Source organism: Physella acuta, unplaced genomic scaffold (assembly GCF_028476545.2).
Source record: "Physella acuta isolate Inbredline_101_S28 unplaced genomic scaffold, ASM2847654v3 ptg000223l, whole genome shotgun sequence".
NCBI lineage: Eukaryota > Metazoa > Mollusca > Gastropoda > Physidae > Physella > Physella acuta.
In genome coordinates, this window is record NW_026731742.1 from 798,250 (window position 1) to 820,053 (window position 21,804).

General features: G+C 37.4%; 1 protein-coding gene across 1 annotated transcript; it reads right to left on the reverse strand.

Annotated features, from left to right (window-relative positions):
- Positions 1-31: 31 nt before the first annotated feature.
- Positions 32-16,546, reverse strand: LOC131937838 (uncharacterized). Its single transcript, XM_059295515.1, has 4 exons — positions 16,373-16,546; positions 15,123-15,279; positions 13,577-14,193; positions 32-103 (listed from the first exon to the last, which is right to left on the reverse strand). The coding sequence occupies exons 1-4, from the start codon at positions 16,544-16,546 to the stop codon at positions 32-34; spliced, it is 1,020 nt and encodes a 339-aa protein (XP_059151498.1).
- Between the last annotated feature and the right edge of the window lie 5,258 nt (positions 16,547-21,804).

Consider the following 21,804-nt stretch of genomic DNA (forward strand, 5'->3'; position numbering starts at 1 on the left):
TCATAAATAAATATACAAAATTAAAGAACATTTACTCTATAGTTTTCTTCACCAGTACAAATGCCTGAATTAAACCAAAGACTTGCTGCAGGATGATATGGAACTGTAAAAAAAATTCATTAAAAAAACGTTTTAATAACAAGCTTTTATGTATTAATGCACTTAACAGTAGAAAATAAATTATACACTACTATTTAAATAACTATAAAGAAAAGCGTGGGCCACTTTAGTATCTATTGGATAACTTTACTAAAATTTAGGAAGAGACCCACGCTTTTCTTTATAGTTTTTTAAATAGTAGTCTATAATTTATTTTCTACTTTTTAGTGCATTAGTACATAAAAGCTTTTTTTTTTTAAATTTACACTAGAGTTACATGACTAAAAACCATTGTCAAGTAAGTTTATAGCGAAAATTTCAGTAAAGTATTATGGGATGGCGTAGTCTAGTGGTAAAGAACTATCTGCTAACCAGATTAGAAACCATTGCTCGCCTGTTGAACGTGATGACGCGCTTTTGTCGTAGAGCCCCCCCCCCCCCCCCACCCCCACCCCTCGCTCTACGCCAAACAAGGCTGTGATGACGCGTGTGGATAGAACTGCCTACTAATTCGGTCCAAATTTTAATTAATTCATAAAAAAATAATTAGGCGACCAATTAAGTCAAATTGAATGTCACGATGCATTGTCTTCAAGTCTTGACCCACGTACCAACTACGAACCGTATCTGTAAGTTAGAAGTGCCTGCAATTTCACACGGGCGTTTCGATCTAGACAGACAGTCTGACGAGGAAGTGAGTTAAATAAAAACTTGTAAAAATACAAACGTGTAGTTAGGAAAAATACCGTAAAAAACATTTTTCTATTTAAGTTTATAGACATTGATTTTATAATTTTGTGTAAGATGGCATCAATTTTTAATTAAATTAAAAAAATCCTTTATAATAATAAATGAACTGAAAATAAGAAAATAAAATAAACCTGCGTTGTTTAAAAAAAACGGTGACCACTCATAATATCTCGTACATATTTTAAAATTCTATTCATTATGATCAAAAGTAGTAATAAAATAAATAATTGAAACAATGCAGCTAAAAAGAATTTAAAAAATTAAAAAGTAGAAGTTAAATTAAAAGTAAAACCCGATTTATTATTATAGCACCATTTTAAATAGTAAAATTATGAATATCATTAGCCCCTTTATCTATTATTTTAGGCTGATAAATCTATTTATCTATCTATATACTATTAAGGCTCAAGTTGTTTACAAGTTTGTATATTTATTTGTTTGTCTGTTTTGTTGCATGAGAGATTCTACACTATATGTAGAACTATAAAACACGTATTTATGTAGAGAATAATGTAATTTTTTTTACCAAATTGTTAATCACAAATTGGTTTAAAGACGTTAATTAATTAATTGATATATTCATTAGTGGAAACACCACTTTAATTATAAAAGTTAAGAAAAAATATATTATTTATAATGACGTACTTGATTCATTTATTTTTTAGCAACGAACGTAAAGGATTCTTTGTCAGCTATAGCTTCAACGATACGTCTGTTTCTATTTTATTAGGATTAAACACTATTATTAATTTTCAAGGGGGCAGTATCACCCAGACAGTGAAAAATTGATGAAAAAAATTGCCAAAAAAACTATTAAACATACACCCATAATTTTTTTACCACAATAGTTATTATCAAGGAGCTATAAAACAGCACATAAAAGAAAGTCAATATATGATGAATACATTTTTTATAAATAATTTTCCTCAAAATTTTTAATAAGAAATTTTGGGCTGCGGTTTTCAAACAGTTAGGCCCTTTCTACTGAAAATAATCAAGGTGATGCATAACATGGTAGCCTACCGTTGGAACTAGAAGATATTCATTGTGACAAATTTTGAACTTTTTAGAATTTTTCACAGTCAGACAATCTGGAGGGACTTTTGAAATTTTCTAAAACTTTTTAAAAATGTTTATTTAATTTTAAATTTTTAATGCACAGTGGGAATTCTTAAAACCCGCGATTGGTTCTAATTCATTATTATTGATTTGAATTAAGGTTTTGTTAATTTATTCATTTATTATTCAAATGAGGTTCGAGCTCAGAAAATAGGATGAAAAGAAATCGGTGTTTTTAAACGACAAAAACATGTAAGTGGAGGTGTCTTCTTTCTACATAAGAATGATAAAGTTGACTTTCGGGACTTGACGGGACACGGGGCAGGTGAAGTAGAGTTCACCTGTTTCTTTGACCTCAGTATATGAAGGGATAGTGGGGTAAGACCCATTCTCAGCCGAAATCGATGTTTTTAAAAGACAAAAACATGTTGTCTGAGGTGTGACTTCTTTTAGAATGTATGATCTGGCTTTTTGTGACCGTAAGGGAAATGGGAAAGAATAAAATCGTCAAATAAACGTGACGCGCTTTATAGACGACCCCCGAAACCCACATTTATCCATGGTTAACAGGTAGTCTAGTATATAAAGTCTATATATATATCGAATTAAATTTGCACCGCTGCACTGGTACTGAAAACTTCGCACCACATGTGTATTAAAAGAGCTATAATGGCGGCATAGGGTCATACGTTGTTGTAAAATAAATTATTAAACAATACAGCTTTATTGGGTTTTAAAATAAAAATAACAAGTAAAACCTGATTTTAGCAGCATTTTATATTATGAAAATATCTAATAATTTCAATATATCCTTAGCCCCGTTTCTATTTCAGAAAAATAAATAAATACTCAATAGGTAAATAAAAAGTCTATAATAAGACTATTGGCGGAAGTAGAAAAAAAGGTCCCCGCAAAAAATTTTTTGGGCCCCTGTATATATATATATATATATATATATATATATATATATATATATATATATATATATATATATATATATATATATATATATATATATATATATATATATAGGCCCTATATATATGGAAAACAAGCGACGCTCTCAAAAAGTTTTATTTACTCGAGTATTTTTTCCATCTGGTACAGTGTACCAGGTACACGAATAAAACAGGTTTTCCAACACGTTAGCTGGCCCCATTCAGTTTTCAAAGTGAGAAGCACAGACTCTCTAAATCTACTCCAACACACCAAACTGACGCCGATTTTTATGATGTTTTCATCAAAACGTTAACAATCGTGTATATATAGACGTATGCCCTGTTTTCCAGAAGTTTATTTAAATGTGAACAATGTCGACAGTTCATTTCTTGGATCTTAGTTGTTGGGGCGCGGGTTTGTCCACACTACCAGCGAGACACAACAAGGCATGATGTTAGTCCTCGGCGACGACCCAGGGGTTAGGGGAGTCACGGGGCTCTTTGGAGCTACCGGTTGATGGGTGCAACACAGTTTTCTTCCAGGCATTTCTCAGCCCGCCCCCCGAAAATATCAAGTGCTCGAGCCCCCCCCCCCACCCCCGGAAAAAAAGTCAGGAAGAAACACTGGTGCTACACTTGATTAGATTTAGTCATCGAATGTAGTAGCTAGACTTATCCCTAGTGTTGTGTGAACTTTTAAACGACTGTCTGTGGGGCCAACCTGATCATATGTGATGCGCCCAGGATGACACTACCGCCGGTGGATTCAAGTAGTAACCTCATCCACTTACGCAATATCTCGGGGCGCTAAATCACATATTTCCGTTGGGCGTCCCCACTCCAATATGTAAACAAATGTTAGGCCTATGGCAGAAACTTTTGCAGGGCTGTACTCAACAGCTTTCCAACTTTTCATGGCGATCGGATGTATGATGTACAGTGTTTCTTCCAGACTTTTTTCTCCGGGGGGGGGGGGGCACTTGAAATTTCCGGGGGGCGGTAAACTTTCTTCGGGGGGGGGGGGGGCGGACACTGTTAAAAGTATATATTTTCTATATAAAATAAATAAATTTCATTACGTTCGGGGGGGGGGGGGGCGGTAAAAATTTTTCGGGGGAGCTTCGCCCTCCCGAAGAAATGCCTGGAAGAAACTCTGATGATGTAGTAATGCATAAAAGACAGAAACATGTTTTTCACATGTACAACTGTATGTGGCCAGCTCACGCGTCGGATAACCTTCTGAAAAATTTTCTGAAAAAATTTAGGTACTGCATTTACAATAACATTTCATGTAAAAGTAAAAACAAGTAAACTTATAAAACCGAAGTTTCTAGTAATATATTCTTTTTTATTATTTGTAGAATATAGGATAGTACAGGATACAAATTCTACCAATATCACAAACACATATTAACATTGAAAAATGTACAACGGATTTCGTTCCCTTACCAATGCCGCAAAGAAGAACCGCGCATCATGAAAGCCCACTTCTTTTTTGTTTAAAGAATTTTGCCGGCGACAGCGTGTTTGATTGTAGGGAAATATAACTCGGCGTTTACGATGGTTAAAAAAATTCAGTTACAAATAACTTTAAAAAAAATAATTGAAGACAATTTTCGAGCCTCGTATTTGGTCTCCATCCCCTGCCCCATCCGCCGCAGTACACTTTGGAGGATCGGTCAAACAGTTACGTGTCCTCTATTTGGCTATCAAAGGGGAGCAACACGTCACAGAAGTTATTAAAATTTGAAGTTTTGACGATATTTTATAGTGCAGTTTGTGTAATGGATTTTAATTATTGCGGATGAACGTGGTATATTGACTGTAAAATAAAGATAATCGTACCGCAGCTGCAGTATTTTTCTTATACAAACCAAATATAAAGCCAAAAATGCACGAAAATAAAATTCAAATTTAAAAAAAAATTATTGTTTATTGTCGGCTTTGAGCCCTAAACGGCCTGCCCCCCCCCCCCCCCCCCCCCGGATTGCGGGGTCTGGCGGCACTGTAGTTCCGCCCCTGAACAATACACACAATTGTAGTAACGATTGAGGCAGCGCAACGTATTTAAATTATGAAGACCTGAAACTGGAGGAAATGAAGTGGCGTCGATAGACTATACACAAATTTGAAAAGTTGAAAACAATTTGAATGATCATGCAATTAAGCCAGAGGGTGCACGACGACCTTCATTTAATCATAATCCTCTATTGTGCGGAAAATGGATCTTATCGGCGAACGCGTTTGTATACCGGGCAATCAATCATGACCACCCACCCACTCGCCGGCCTTCCATACGCCACAACATTTGCTATATATTTATTTAATTAAGTTTGTTCATTAAAATTTATAGAACCAATTGTATATTTGGAAATTTACAACACTATTAAATCGAAAAACAATAAATTTTGTTGACTTATAAGCTTGTAAGGACTATCCTTATAATATATATATATATATATATATATATATATATATATATATATATATATATATATATATATATATATATATATATATATATATATATATAAAATAATGTATGTGTGTCTGTGTGTGTGTGTCTGTCTTTTATGCATTACTACACCTCTCATCACATCGCCGTGAAACTTTGGGAAGTTGTTGAGAATGTTCCTTGAGAGGATTCTGTTTTTTCTCGATATACGGTATATTAAAATAAAAGTCGATTGCGGTTTGACACCGTTGATCCGGTCGCTGTGATACTTCGGAAAATTGATGAGAATAGTCAAGGGGGAAAATTGCAAATTCGCAGGGGTGGCGCCCTGGCATAGCGCGAATTGGTTTATTCTCCTGTACTGTATATAAAAATAAAAGTCGATTGCGGTTTGACACCGTTCATTTGATCGCAATCAGATTTTGGGGAGTTAAGACACACTGGGGAGGTTTCTGTAAAAAAAATCTTTTTTTTAAAAATTTCATAAGGGCGGCGCCCCGGGATGGTGCGATTTTTCTCTATATACGATTTATAAAAATAAAAGTGGATTGCGGTTCGACACCGTTTATCCGTGTGCTATTAAACTTTAGGGAGTAGATAAATACTCCCGATACGGTTATGGGGTTGGGGGGAGGGAGGTGATCAACTTCGCACTGGCGGCCCCCGGCAGGATGCGATATGGCACTCTAGACTTTCTCGTGAGTGCTATGTCGACTTCGTTCGTAATAGTCGCTCACTTAATTGAATCAGGCGCGTCCGCCGGCGCCCTGGTAAGGTGCGATTTGGCTGAGAAAAAATGTCAGTTTCGGCCCCCAAAGGCTCACATGAGCCCATGAGGGCTCTATGATACGTTTTTTTAATAATCAGAAAAATTAACCAAGTTTAGATTATTAACTGAGTTGTTTCCATTAGTCCCTGAAAAAATCCAAACAGTTTCCTCACTTTGCGAATGAAGCCATTAGCATCTATTTTTAGACGATCTTATCAGAAATTGAGATCAAGCTTCTTATAATGCATAATTAGTAACGTTAGCAAATTGCATCATTCACACTGATGTTCATAACAGGTCAAATAATTTTTTTTTCTACGTGTTAAAGAGAAAAATCCTGTTGATTTGTGTAACTTTAGCGAATGACGCAATATGCACCGTTTCAGGATGCTATGTGCAGAGGCGTATCCAGGTTTTCGTTGTAGGGGGAGCGAAAAGAGCAAAAAAAGGCGCCGAATTTTTAACACGTTCTATATACGTGTATTATATATATATATATATATATATATATATATATATATATATATAATTACTAGCTGTATGTCATTACGGGGCTATGATGTAAAATAAATTCAAAGTAGCACTCTGAAGAAATAAGAAAAAACACACAATGTAGGCCGACAAAACAAAAATTGTATCAATCTAAGCAAAAAAAAAAAATATATATATATACACACATTACAACCAAAAACAATGAACGTAACACAATCTGTTTTGTAATTCTTGTAAAAAAATTCTTACATAATAATTCCTAGGAAATTATTTAAGACAAGTGAAATAGGGGAAATAATCACTCTCTTAATATAAATATGTATATAACTACACATTTAATTATAAATGTCAAAACAAATAAATAATTACTTTAGAATATAATAAAATTGCTTAACACTATTCGTGTTTACAAAATGTTTTTGTCCATAATCAGAATTTAATATATGGTCATTATAAATGCTAAAGTATTACAGCATAATGAACGTTTTTAAAATCAGAGTTGGTATAAAACCACGCTTTTCGACAGTATAGGAAAACATTCGGAATAACAGCCTACATTTAACTAAATATCGGTCTTTTAGTTCAGATCATCTATATATATAATTCTCTTCTGGGAACCTTTAGAAAACAAGCTGCAAGCGCGCCTTACAGTCCCCTCTCTTCCTCTCTATCGCTACCTACCCCCCCCTCCCCCCCCCCACCCCCTCACATGGTCTGGTGAGCTAGTGTTTTTAAGCAAATTTTTTTCAGTGGCAGCATTGGTACTGTCGTATTCACAAATTATAAATTACTGAAAAGTAGGAAAAAAAAACAACTAAATAGCGGCGTATGATACGCAGCGGGTCGTCTCGTATATTTTAATTAACTATTGCTTCTTTGTGTTCTTTAAAGATCATTATTTAAAATAGTGATAAGTATGGGTTAGATCACTGTATTGATCACAATGCTTTTTACTGGTAATTGCAAAAACAATACTCACTGAGTTTTACGTTTAATAAGGTAATTTATGGCGGCATGGTACTTTGGTACATCATCACTCGTTTTCTACATGTACTTAACAGATCAGTTCGGGGTGGGTTTGGGGGGGGGGGGAGGGGTTCAACTTCATTCACCACTGTCCGTTCACTTTAGGTCAATTATCCAACCCAGTGTATACCTAGGTGTGACATTAATGTCGCTCTTGTGGTGGTGAGGTGTGTGTGTGTAGGGGGAAGGGGGGAATAACCAACTCAGAGTGAACATAGCGTCAGTTTTTAGATCACTGTTTTGAACATACATATATATTACACAAATATATATTACAGAAATAGATTTAAATAAGTAGCAGTGGTATTATGACATTATTTTTTTTACAGAGGGGTCCATGGGGGAGGGGGGTTGTAACTGTTTCATATAATTTGTAATCGTAATCACTATCGCCTTAACTGTAACAATACTACTACTTCATCGTGATGATGTTGTTGTCCTTGTCAAAATTTCCCCACCACTACGCAGTTTGCTCATAAGTAAATTTAAATAGAGGTGCCACATCAGTTGTATTTGTTTCTGTATTGTAATTTTTTTTAAATTAATCACACGATTCAAACTGTATATATAAAGTAATTATGTGTGAAGTTTTATGTATAACATTTTCTAATTCAATTATTCGTAAGTAAATACATCATACAGTTGCCTTAAACTTAACACCCCTCTTGCCAAGTGGTACTACCGTAGAGGTTTTTTAAACATTGCAATGCATCGTAATGGTTATTTTTAGAATGGCAAACTGATGCAGCTGTTAATACGTGTTGTAAGCGTAGACACTACTAGACTAGTACAATAATGCTTAATTGCTGCACGAAAAGAAATCTTGTGATTTACATAGATGTGCCGACCAAAAATATTTTTTTAACAAATATCATTGTTTAAAACTTTGAGTTTAAAAAGTTTCCGAAAAGGCGCCACTTTGCTGAAAATGGCCAGAGGGGGAGCGGCCGCTCCCCCTGCTCCCCCCCTGCGTACGCTACTGGCTATGTGGCTCTCTGGGTTATCCTGTGAGGACTATAGCGCCTATGTTAGTTTTAAGTAGCCAGGATCCGTACGCTGCGCCTCTGTGGTAATGGAATCGGGGGGGGGGGGGGGTCCCGACATCGCCCCTATACGTCACTGACACATGGGCGGTCACCGAAGTGTATTCTACCTCATTATTTCGGTGAGTGACTAACGTACACTCAAGGTTTTCATGAGGTAGTGTAGGTTAACCCGTGTCCCAATATTTATGATCCAAGCGCACGCATTGTTTATATTTAAATTACTAAGTTTAGAAAACAAGGTCACGCGTCTAAGAAAATAGGATTGGTAACGCATTCATGAAACCCGTCTTATATATTTCACAGACAATCTTCTATCCCCGCAGCAACGCGCGGGGACTGGTACGCTAGTATATTTATATAATTTTATACAGGTCGGCCCGTAACTATAAAGAAATGAAATGTTTCGGTACCCTCCATGGTAATCTATCGTTTTGGGTACGTAAAATCGCCCGCAACTTGTAATGTGAAAACCATTTTGAGGAGGATTTATGTTTTGAAAAATACAAAAATGTTTCCTTGTTTCATTTATGTACCTGTTTTTAAACAATTGAATTAAAACTTTTCAATAATAAATGAATACTAGCGATGTTTCCAACAGATGCAACCACGCTCATTTACTATAGCAGCCATCTTGTTTAAGTTCTTTCTTTGTTAACTTATAGCGCGAGTCAGGGGAAGGCAACTCTATTTTACAAATGGCTGCTGTTTATATAGGAAATCCTGCTCGCAAACACTGCTGTTTAAAGTTAATTTCTGGCATATATTGATATATTTAGCCATTGATTTAGGTTTATTATTCATTTATCTATAATATTTGACACAAATATATCACAATATACTTCTATTAAAGCCTTGACAATAAGGTAACTTTTTCGTACATTACTAGCCGCGGGCGATTTTACGTACCCAAAACGATAGATTACCGCAGAAACATATACACACATTCATATAAACATTTACATTCAAAAACACAGTCATCCAAACATACCATTTTGTATACATATCCTTTCTAACATTACATTATGCCTACCGGTTTTATATATGTTATTTGTTGGCCACGATTTGGTTGTAAACAAAATAGATGGAGTGAAACAGCGTTTCAAACACTAGATCTAGTTTTTGTAAACAAACAGAAAATGAATTACCGGAAGTTTGCACAAAAGGAAATTCTCTTTTATTGTTAAAAAGTGGCGTTAGAATTACTGCAACATAAATGAAACAAAACTAAACTAGCTAGGAATAATCTCTACATCGACAGGGACAACTGGTTTACTAGATTTGGGAGGGCATCAATTTGATTCCAATGATTATAACATTTACCTTCTGTTTGTATCCATAGAAATACTGCGGGTATGTTAAACCTTTACAAATATATTAACGAGTTTTCATGACCTTTTACAAATACATTTTTTTGGTTATTTAAATGGATATGCGCAAAAAAAGATAAAAAATAAACCGGGAGTGATCTCCCCTAAACTTTCTCGAATATTTTTATATAAAACAACAGGGGATGGAAACTCGGGATATAGACATGATTTTAATCCATTTTAAATACTTAAACTTTTTAAAATAGAATGAAATCTCGTAGACAAAAGAATTGCACACCAAGTGAACGCCAAATAAAATATACGTAATAGTGCGGAATATTATTACTTAGTACTTTTTTTTGAGAAATCGGAAATAGCGTAAATTACTACTTCCGGTCAACAGAAATTACTCAAAATTTGAAAGAAAGCAGAAAATTAGATATTTTACTTACGTGTGAAATTTCATTTATCCATCTGAAATAGTACCCAAGTTATAGGCTTTTGAAAAATTCAAAATAGAAAACGTTCAACTTCCGGTTATCGAAAATCGCTCAAAAGTTGATACGGATGTACGATTTGGATATAATATTTATATATGAAATGTCATCAACCTAGCTGTAACAGTACTCAAGTTATCGTGTTTACAGACACACAGACACACACTCACAGCACACACACATACACACACAGACATACGGACAAGATTGCAAAACTATGTTTTTCAGACTCAAGCAGCTGTAAAACGTCGAGATTTGCAGAAGCTTCGATTTTTTTTGCATATATAAAGTATTATAACAAATTTGTAGTTCTGTATCAACGTTTCAGCGATTTCTGGTAACCGGAAGTGAAAGTTGTTCTACTTTTAGTTTTTCAAAAGACTATAACTTAAGTACTGTTTCAGATAAATAAATGAAATTTCACATATAAGTAAAAGATCTAATTCTCTGCCTTCAGTCGAATTTTTAGTAATTTCCATTCGACCGTAAGTAGAAATTTACTCGATTTCCGATTTAGCAAAAAAAACAAACAAAAACGAATATGAATTTATAAAGTACTGATATTCCGCAATATTATAGAGATATTGTTTGCCGTTCACATGGTGCGCTATATTTTTTTCTACGAGATTATATTCTATTTTTAAAAGTTTATGTAATTAAAAATGGATTTAAAAAATCATGTCAATATTCCGAGTTGCCATCTCCCGTAGTAGTATAGATGAAACTTGTCACAAGGGAATTTCGATGGCTTTAATTGAAAAAAAAATGTTTACGGTTAAAAATATATGCACATTTTCACATTTTCGCATACTTTGTATATTGCAATTTTTCGGACCTTGTAGAATTTAGACCAGTAGCCTCTAGAATAACGTCTCGTGACAAATGTTTTAATCTATAATGAAATATAAGCAGTGATGGCTTATTTTTCAATCCCTTGTAGTGTAGTACAGTCTTGTGAAGTGTAGTATAGCCTTGTGTACTACAGTCTTGTGAAGTGTAGTACAATCTTATGGAGTGTACTATAGTCTTATGGAGTGTAGTACAATCTTATGGAGTGTAGTACAGTCTTATGGAGTGTATTACAATCTTATGGAGTGTAGTACAGTCTTATGGAGTGTAGTACAATCTTGTGGAGTGTGGTACAATCTTATGGAGTGTAGTACAGTCTTATGGAGTGTAGTACGATCTTGTAGAATGTACTACAATCTTGTGGAATGTACTATAGTTTTATGGAGTGTAATACAATCTTGTGTAGTGTACTACAGTCTTGTGGAGTGTACTACAGTTTTATGGAGTGTACTACAGTTTTATGGAGTGTACTACAGTTTTATGGAGTGTACTACAGTTTTATGGAGTGTACTACAGTTTTATGGAGTGTAGTACAGTTTTATGGAGTGTACTACAGTTTTATGGAGTGTACTACAATCTTGTGGAGTGTACTACAGTCTTGTGGAATGTGCTACAGTTTTATGGAGTGTACTACAATTTTGTGTAGTGTAGTACGATCTTGTGTAGTGTAGTACGATCTTGTGTAGTGTAGTACGATCTTGTGTAGTGTCCAACAGTCATGAGAATGCCAGATGTTGATAGCTGTGTAAATTTCCTAATGTGGCTGTCATGTGTGGCTGTCCTGTGTGGCTGTCCTGTGTGGCTGTCCTGTGTGGCTGTCCTGTGTGACTGTCCTGTGTGGCTGTCCTGTGTGGCTGTCCTGTGTGGCTGTCCTGTGTGGCTGTCCTGTGTGGCTGTCATGTGTGGCTGTCCTGTGTGGCTGTCCTGTGTGGCTGTCCTGTGTGGCTGTCCTGTGTGGTATGACCTGATATTTCAAAACGAACGAACTTTGATTGGAATAATAATTAAACTGTCTAAAGCGAGACTACTTAATTAGGTTATTTAATTAAGCTTTAGAGTAGTTTCCTTTATGTTGTCAAAGATTTTTTTTATCATCCATGTCCCATGTGGTCGATGCAGTGACGCAAATGGTGGATTTGGGATTTGTTTGTGGGATTTGTTTGTGGGATTTGTTTGTGGGATTTGTTTGTGGAATATGTTCTCTGGCATTCTGTGGTGAAATAAATGAAGGCGTTGCAACAAACTTTAATTACAATTTTGATTAAAGAGTCATCTCAGTCGGTCATCTTAATCGGAACGGACGGTTGGAATGGTCGGTTGGAATGGTCGGTTGGAATGGTCGGTTGGAATGGTCGGTTGGAATGGACGGCTGGGTAGCCTGGTAGTTCTATCACTAGCCATGTGGCCACTGGTTAGCTTCCAATGTTGTCACCCCTAGACGGGCTGTACCCAACTAACGAGCCAATCAGCTTTCGGGACTTTCGAGTTATCAACCATACGCTCTACCACCCGGCCACACCGCCCCCAAGTGTTAATCTTTAAAACCGGATCATTCAGTAATGATATCATTTCATTTCAAGCATAACTACAGTTTAAGTAAGGCTTAACATCTAACCAACATGAACATTGTAGCTGTTTTATTCACACAAGAAATAATCCAACCTTTACACCATAATAATTGAGACACATTTGTCACGTGATTGGCAGCTGTTACTGCAGCGACCTTCAACTCTCATTGACCATCAACATACAGGCTCCGCCCAATCAACATTTTTTAGCCAATGGAAAACACGGATTTGATGACGTCGAGTAAAGAGACACAATGAACTGAACGAAGTTTGAATTCTTGTAGGTTACACTAGGTGAGCTGGTTACAGCATTGACAGTCACTAAACTACAAGCAATATGGGCAGCAAAAGTTGATTGGTTGAAATGTCGGTCATATCTCTGTCTGTGAGTTATTACGACTGCCAATAGATGACTGAATGACTTCAACATCCAAGTCATAATCACCCTAAACTTCAACATCCAAGTCAACACACTAGATGACTGAATGACTTCAACATCCAAGTCAACAAACTAGATGACTGAATGACTTCAACATCCAAGTGAACACACTAGATGACAGAATGACTTCAACATCCAAGTCAACACACTAGATGAGAGAATGACTTCAACATCCAAGTCAACACACTAGATGACTGAATGACTTCGACATCCAAGTCAACACACTAGGTGACTGAATGACTTCAACATTCCAGTCATAATCACCCTAAACCTGGAACTCACGTGGTAGTAAATAAAAATGTGCACGGCGCTGTTGATGGCCTCCAAGGTGAAGGCCACGGCCCAGAGCAGGAAGTAGAGGTTCTGCTGGGAGCAGCTGAGGGATAGCTCCAGCAGGAAGATGACGCAGCTGGGGAACGCGCACGTGATGTAGACACACGAGACAAAGGTCACGGCCTTGGCGGCTCGCATGTCCCGTGACGTCAGCTTCCGGAGCACGTGACGCTGTGTCACGTGACTGCCATGGCAGCGCCAGCTGGTCAGTGACCTCAGCTGTCGTATCATGACGGCCGTGCAGACGATGGTCAGCAGGTAGGCGCCCAGCTGCCAGACCAGGTTCATGAAGTAGGACACGTCGTTCAGCAGCTTGCTGTTGGCCGCGGGTACCCGAGCCAGGACGGTCCTGTTCCCCTGGGTCTGGGGCGTCAGGCGGCTGCTCAGCCACAGCGGCATCATGATGGCGGTGGTCAGCAGGCTGATCGTCACCAGCGCCGTGATGGTCCTTCTCCTGGTCACGATGTGCTTGACCTTCAAGGGCAGGGCGATACAGAGGCACCTCTCTAAGATGGTCAAGGTGATGATCCACCACGAGATTCGAACGCTGACCCCACGAGGCATAACTACAAGAGACAAAAAACATCTATCTATCTATATACTACTAAAACTCAAGTTTCTTTACATGTTTGAATATTTTTGTTTGTTTGTCTGATTTTGTACTGTAAGGAAACTGCTCTATATTTATTCATAGGTAGATTAACCACATTAATTTTAAAATTTTAGAACAATGGCTAAACTTTGACTGAATAGTGACGTTTGATAACTCATTTTTTAAATTTGTTATTGGGGAGAATCTGCATTATGTGTAGAGCTATAGAATAGGATTTTGGGTGGTAAATATTGTTCTTTCTTAAACACACTGTTAATTACAAACTAATTTGAAGCCGTTAATTAATTAATTGATATATTCCTTGGTAGATGAACCACATTAATTATAAAAGTTTGGAACAATGAGTTTTTTTTTAACAACAATGCATTCAATTATTTTTTCTTAAGGCCTATATGTGAATGATAAGGTTGACTATCAGGACCTTGCGGGGCACATGGTAGGTGAAGTAGAGTTCACCTGTTTCTATGTTCAGCATATGAAGTGATAGTGTGGTCAGAGCCATGCGCGGCCGGAATCGTTTTTTTTAAAAATACAAACATGTCTGAGACTTGGCGGGCCACTGGGCAGGTGAAGTAGTTTAGTAGAGTTTTTAAAATATAAAAAACGTCTTTTTGAATGTGGGGTATGGTTATTTTGGGATGATAAGTGCTGGCAGACGTGATGTCAATTATGGAATACCCCCCGAAACCCACAGTTATCTAACTAGATAACGGGTAGTCTAGTAGTTTATAATTCTACTCTGCGATGATCAAAACAAAATATTTCATGATTCTATCGCCCACGAATCTATATTTTAGTTATTTCATACTGTTCTACCGACAAGAACCACAGGCTGTAGACCAAGCGTCATGCTGTATTTCTGGCACATTGTGATTGTCTTACCGGAAGTGAAGTGATCGATGTCTCGAGCGACGAACGGGAGGCCAGCGGAGAGGAAAAGAGGGTTGAGGCAGACACTCTCCCAGAGGAGGAACAGACAGTTGAGGAGGTCAGTGACCGCTAGAACCAGGAGGCTGATGGTGATGGACTCTCTCGTGCCCTGGGGAGGGGGAGGAGGGAGATGCAACAGATAATGTGAAGTGTGATGCAGCAGATAATGTGATGCACCAGATAATGCACCAGATAATGTGATGCACCAGATAATGTGATACACCAGATAATGTGATGCACCAGATAATGTGATGTGTGATGCACCAGATAATGTGATGCACCAGATAATGCACCAGATAATGTGATGCACCAGATAATGTGATACACCAGATAATGTGATGCACCAGATAATGTGATGTGTGATGCACCAGATAATGTGATGTGTGATGCACCAGATAATGTGATGCACCAGATAATGTGATGTGTGATGCACCAGATAATGTGATGCACCAGATAATGTGATGTACCAGATAATGTGACGTGTGATGCATCAGATAATGTGATGCACCAGATAATGTGATGTGTGATGCACCAGATAATGTGATGCACCAGATAATGTACCAGATAATGTGATGCACCAGATAATGCACCAGATAATGTGATGCACCAGATAATGCACCAGATAATGTGATGTGTGATGCACCAGATAATGTGATGTGTGATGCACCAGATAATGTGATGCACCAGATAATGTGATGCACCAGATAATGTGACGTGTGATGCACCAGATAATGTGATGTGTGATGCACCAGATAATGTGATGCACCAGATAATGTGATGTACCAGATAATGTGATGTGTGATGCACCAGATAATGTGATGTGTGATGCACCAGATAATGTGATGCACCAGATAATGTGATGTACCAGATAATGTGAAGTACCAGATAATGTGATGCACCAAATAATGTGAAGTGTGATGCACCAGATAATGTGATGTGTGATGCACCAGATAATGTGATGCACCAGATAATGTGATGTGTGATGCACCAGATAATGTGATGCACCAGATAATGTGATGCACCAGATAATGTGACGTGTGATGCATCAGATAATGTGATGCACCAAATAATGTGAAGTGTGATGCACCAGATAATGTGATGTGTGATGCACCAGATAATGTGATGCACCAGATAATGTGATGCACAAGATAATGTGAAGTGTGATGCACCAGATAATTTGATGTGTGATGCACCAAACGAACCTGTTTCTTGAAGACGATGATGTTCAAGATGTTGGCCACCACCCCCCAGAGGGCGATGACCCCGTTGACCCCTACATGCAGCAGGACACTGACCAGGTCCAGGGTCGGGCCGTCAATGACGTCATCATGACACAGCAGGGAGGAGTTGACATCGGCGGTTGTTGTGTTGTACATGCTGTGTTTAGGTGTGTTCTCTGGGTGTGTTGTCTGGCTGTGTCTAGGTGTGTTTAGGTGTCTAGATATGTCTGTGAGTGTCTTGAATCTGTGTCTGATTTTCTGTGTATAAATTTCTAGCTGCCTAGATTTTTGTAAGCTCAATGAAAAATATGAAATGGATTAGTAAGAACGGTCACAAATCACCTTGGCATGTTACAGATGGTCACCCGTCCCCGACACTTGAAACAATAAGAGATTGTGTCAAATATTTCATACGATAAGAGATTGTGTCAAATATTTCATACGATAAGAGATTGTGTCAAATATTTCATACGATAAGAGATTGTGTCAAATATTTCATACGATAAGAGATTGTGTCAAATATTTCATACGATAAGAGATTGTGTCAAATATTTCATACAATAAGAGATTGTGTCAAATATTTCATACGATAAGAAATTGTGTCAAATATTTCATACAATAAGAGATTGTGTCAAATATTTCATACAATAAGAGATTGTGTCAAATATTTCATACGATAAGAAATTGTGTCAAATATTTCATACAATAAGAGATTGTGTCAAATATTTCATACGATAAGAAATTGTGTCAAATATTTCATACAATAAGAGATTGTGTCAAATATTTCATACGATAAGAAATTGTGTCAAATATTTCATACGATTATTTTTACTAAATTATTTTTTTTTTAAATAAGGAATTTTCTGAAATAAAAGAAATCGTTTACTTTATCTACACGTTTATATTTCACTACTTCTTGTTTTGTTTCTAAGTGTCCGAATGTCCGAATGTTCGAATGTCCAAATGTCCGAATGTCCGAATGTCCGAATGTCCGAATGTCCGAATGTCCGAATGCCCGAATGTCTGAATGTCCGAATGTTCGAATGTCCAAATGTCCGAATGCCCGAATGTCCGAATGTCCGAATGTCCGAATGTTCGAATGTCCGAATGTTCGAATGTCTGAATGTTCGAATTTTCGAATGTCCGAATGTCCGAATGTCCGAATGTCCGAATGTCCGAATGTCCGAATGTCCAAATGTCCGAATGTCCGAATGTCTGAATGTTCGAATGTTCGAATGTCCGAATGTCCGAATGTCCGAATGTCCGAATGCCCTAATGTCTGAATGTTCGAATGTCCGAATGTCCGAATGTCCGAATGCCCGAATGTCTGAATGTTCGAATGTCCGAATGTCTGAATGCCCGAATGTCCGAATGTCCGAATGTCCGAATGTTCGAATGTCGGAATGTTCGAATGTCCGAATGTCTAACTGGAGTTGGTGGCGAACTCTCGTAATTTATCCGTAACAGATTTCAATGAAGCGAAACAGTACTCAAGTTATCGTGTCACAGACATACACAGACATATACAGACATACAGACATACAGACATACACACATACACATACACAGACATACGGACAACATTGCAAAACTATTTTTTTCCGACTCAGAGAGATGTAAAACCTCGAGATTTGTGAAAATCTCAATTTCGATTTTTTGCACGATTACAATACTTCTTCGATACTTCGTATACGAGAAAGTAAAAATAAAAAATAAATAAAAAATACAACTCACCAGACAAAACACCTTCCTACCTGTCCGCTTAGTTTGACCACCCGCAGATCTTTTGTCGGTTACAGTAAGCTCTCACAGATTGTTACAACAATAATTAATTACAATAATTAACCACATAATTATTTGCCTGATTTCAGAACTACTCTTCATTTAGAATTAGATGCGAATAATTATAACAGGAAAGAAATATCCGGTAAAAACATTAAGCTAATTAAGCAAATTATTTGCAATTTTTTATGGCTTTGAAAAATCAAGCACAAAAATGGCACTACGATTTTTAAATTCTGTAATTAACGATTGGGTGCTAGAATGTCCTCCTTAAACTATCTTGTATCTTGTGCGCAGTTTACTATAAAACTAAGAACGATATGTGATAAAGACAGCAAAATATAACAGAAAACTGATACAAGAAGACTGCCGCAGGTATCTGTTACAGTTTGAAGCAAACCAATCAGCAAATTCTTGTTTCACAAATGACAAGCACAGGTAAAAAAAGTACAGGTAAAAAAAAATGTACCTTAATGTAGAGTTGTGCTACGAATAAAAAAATCTCGATAAAATTAATTCAAGTTTATTGCTTATACAGGTACCTGACGAATCTGAAGATTTTTGCTGTATAAAAATGTAGTAAGAAATTCAGTGAACTTGAGGTAAAAAAATGTAATCCAGGATGAATTCATACTAAACATGTCTGACGTCTCCACAGACAAACCGATCATTTCATGAATTGATTTCCATCAGGTGGCGGCCAATATGTTAACAAGAACAGTAACCCCTGCCAGACCTCACACCTAGTGCACAAGAAAGGGAGACAATCACCAGTAGACTTGCACCATCTGGTCGGCACAATGTGGCTTTTAACAGCAGACGTATTGATTTCCTCCCGTCTGGAGACGTGTCCGTCCGTCTGGTGTTGCACAACCCCAGCAAATCTGGTCCTGTTTTAGTTGAAGGGCAGTCGATGGCAACAGCCCAATCAACGACAGACGTCACACCCTCGCGCGATAAAAGCCACCAAATTTTATTTTAAAATCTTGTGCAACTCTTACCTCACTGTCTATCGTGTCCACGACAATTCTAACCTCATCTTCTGTGTCTGTAGCAGGACCAGTTATAACATCTCCCCCCTCCTATCATTGTTGATGTTAGTGGGTTATTCCCCCCCCCCCCCCCCTCGTCTCTCGTCCCCCACCTGAACTGGGACAGGCGTAACCTAACATGAATGCATCCCCGTACCACCTTCTTATGTGCAGGCTAGTGCGCCCGCCCTTCCCCCTCCTTGGACTGTTGGGGTCAGGCAGGGGTTAAGGTTCCTGAGGGTGAAGCTGGGGCCAGGAGAATGAAATACCAGAGTTGATGTTAACGTCGCTAGGATGTAGACGTGTTTTGTTTTGTAAAGTGTGGTAGGGCTGGTCCCTACGGCCTGCCGCTTTTAATGAACAAGTTCTCCTGTTTAGAGCATACTAAGACTATCATGTAGTGTTTAGTTTCACCATCTATCAAATTAAAGTTGCTGTGTTGAAATTGTGTTGATGTCTTTTCTTTAACCTCTCACTGCAGTCATCAGTATCAACCATACTGATGACTTCATAACATTTTGGTGGAGCAGCGGGGTACGGGAGACGGGAGACGGGAGACGGGGGGTGGGTGGGTGGGGATAACCCACTAGCATCAACAATGGAGTCAGTTATAACACTGTCCCATCAGATAATATTATGACTTTCCAATTTAAAACGTTACCATAAGAAGTGGTAGCGTTCTAAATATTTTACTGGCCTTAAGTTAACTCAGTTTCATCCAAGACTTATATCTACGTAGGTTTTTTTTTGGCCACTAACAAATTAATTAAATAGCCACTAACAAATTAAACAAATGGCCACTGACAATTTAAGCCGATGACCACTGACAAATTAAACCAATAGCCACCAATAGATAAAAACAATTACAAAAATCCGTTCCATTCTTGCAAGCAATATTAGCAAATATTAATTCTAACTAAAAAGAAATGTAAAATATAGCAGTAATAAGACCTCATTTCAATGCCATTAGTCTTTTCGCCTGTACTAAAGAAAAAAAAAATCTGAACTCAAAATATCTTTTAGAGGACTTCTCATCTTTTAGAGGACTTCTCATCTTTTAGAGGACTTCTCATCTTTTAGAGGACATCATATCTTTTGGTTAGCATAATAAAAGTCTCCAATGAAGAAATATTTGACAAAAGAGTTGCAAATTTGTGTTGGTTTTTTATTAGAAAAATGCAAATCTTTAATTCTTGCAACATTTTAACAGAAAATTGTTTAATTTGTTGTGTTGTATACATTTTTCATATTTATTTGTTTTTGTCAATGGGCACACGAGTGACGAGTTTGGTTCGATAATTAGTTGATCCGGACACAATTTTTTTTTCGATTTTTCTATCATAGTGGCCGTAAAAAAATTCAGGAGTTTAATATTTATAGAATAAGTCGTATATCATTTAAAAAGGCTTTGAGTGTAACAATGAAATCTTTTTCCAAATCCAAAAAAACTTTTAATTTAGTCAGAATGACATTCAGCTAATTATTTGGAGACAGGTTGACTTGTCTTAACCTGCACACCTCCATGTAGCTATTGAAACAATACACAGGTAAACTCAGGTACCTTTCTTTGGTCTCGCCCACCAAGCCTCACACCAACAGAGTATAGTCAGCGCAAGTTCAAACCACGCTCTAGTAGAGATCTATGCCACGACATTTTCTCCCAAATAAACCTAGTTGGGCATCTTTCTTACTGCAGAGCCATCAGTGTCAGTGCTACTATAAACACTACATGTGTAGCTGTGTAACTCACACCGAAGATCCGTACTGTAACGCTACCGAACACAAAGAAGTAAATATCTAGCATAAAAGTGTAGCGAGTACAAAAAGACGTGTTGTCTCCACCCCTCACAGTCGCCTCAACAGTAACCAGTACATGCATACATTTGAAAACAGTGGCTTTCATGTCAGAACCTGCTACATTTGAAAACAGTGGCTTTCATGTCAAAACCTGCTACATTTGAAAACAGTGGCTTTCATGTCAAAACCTGCTACATTTGAAAACAGTGGCTTTCATGTCAAAACCTGCTACATTTGAAAACAGTGGCTTTCATGTCAAAACCTGCTACATTTGAGAACAGTGGCTTTCATGTCAAAATCTGCTACATGTGAGAACAGTGGCTTTCATGTCAAAACCTGCTACATTTGAGAACAGTGGCTTTCATGTCAAAATCTGCTACATGTGAGAACAGTGGCTTTCATGTCAAAACCTGCTACATTTGAGAACAGTGGCTTTCATGTCAAAACCTGCTACATTTGAGAACAGTGGCTTTCATGTCAAAATCTGCTACGTGAGAACAGTGGCTTTCATGTCAAAACCTGCTACATTTAAAAACAGTGGCTTTCATGTCAAAACCTGCTACATTTGAGAACAGTGGCTTTTATGTCAGAACCTGCTACATTCGAGAACAGTGGCTTTTATGTCAGAACCTGTTACAAAGTTTACAAATAACTTTAGAACTTGAGAATATTTAACATAGCGCGATCGTCATCTTGGCTGCGAACAGAATGATGCTAGCTGCGTAAGTGACTAAATTAAGCCAGCTGTGTAATTAGTGACATTTCCCCTATACTAGCTGTATAATAAGTGACTAAATGATGTTA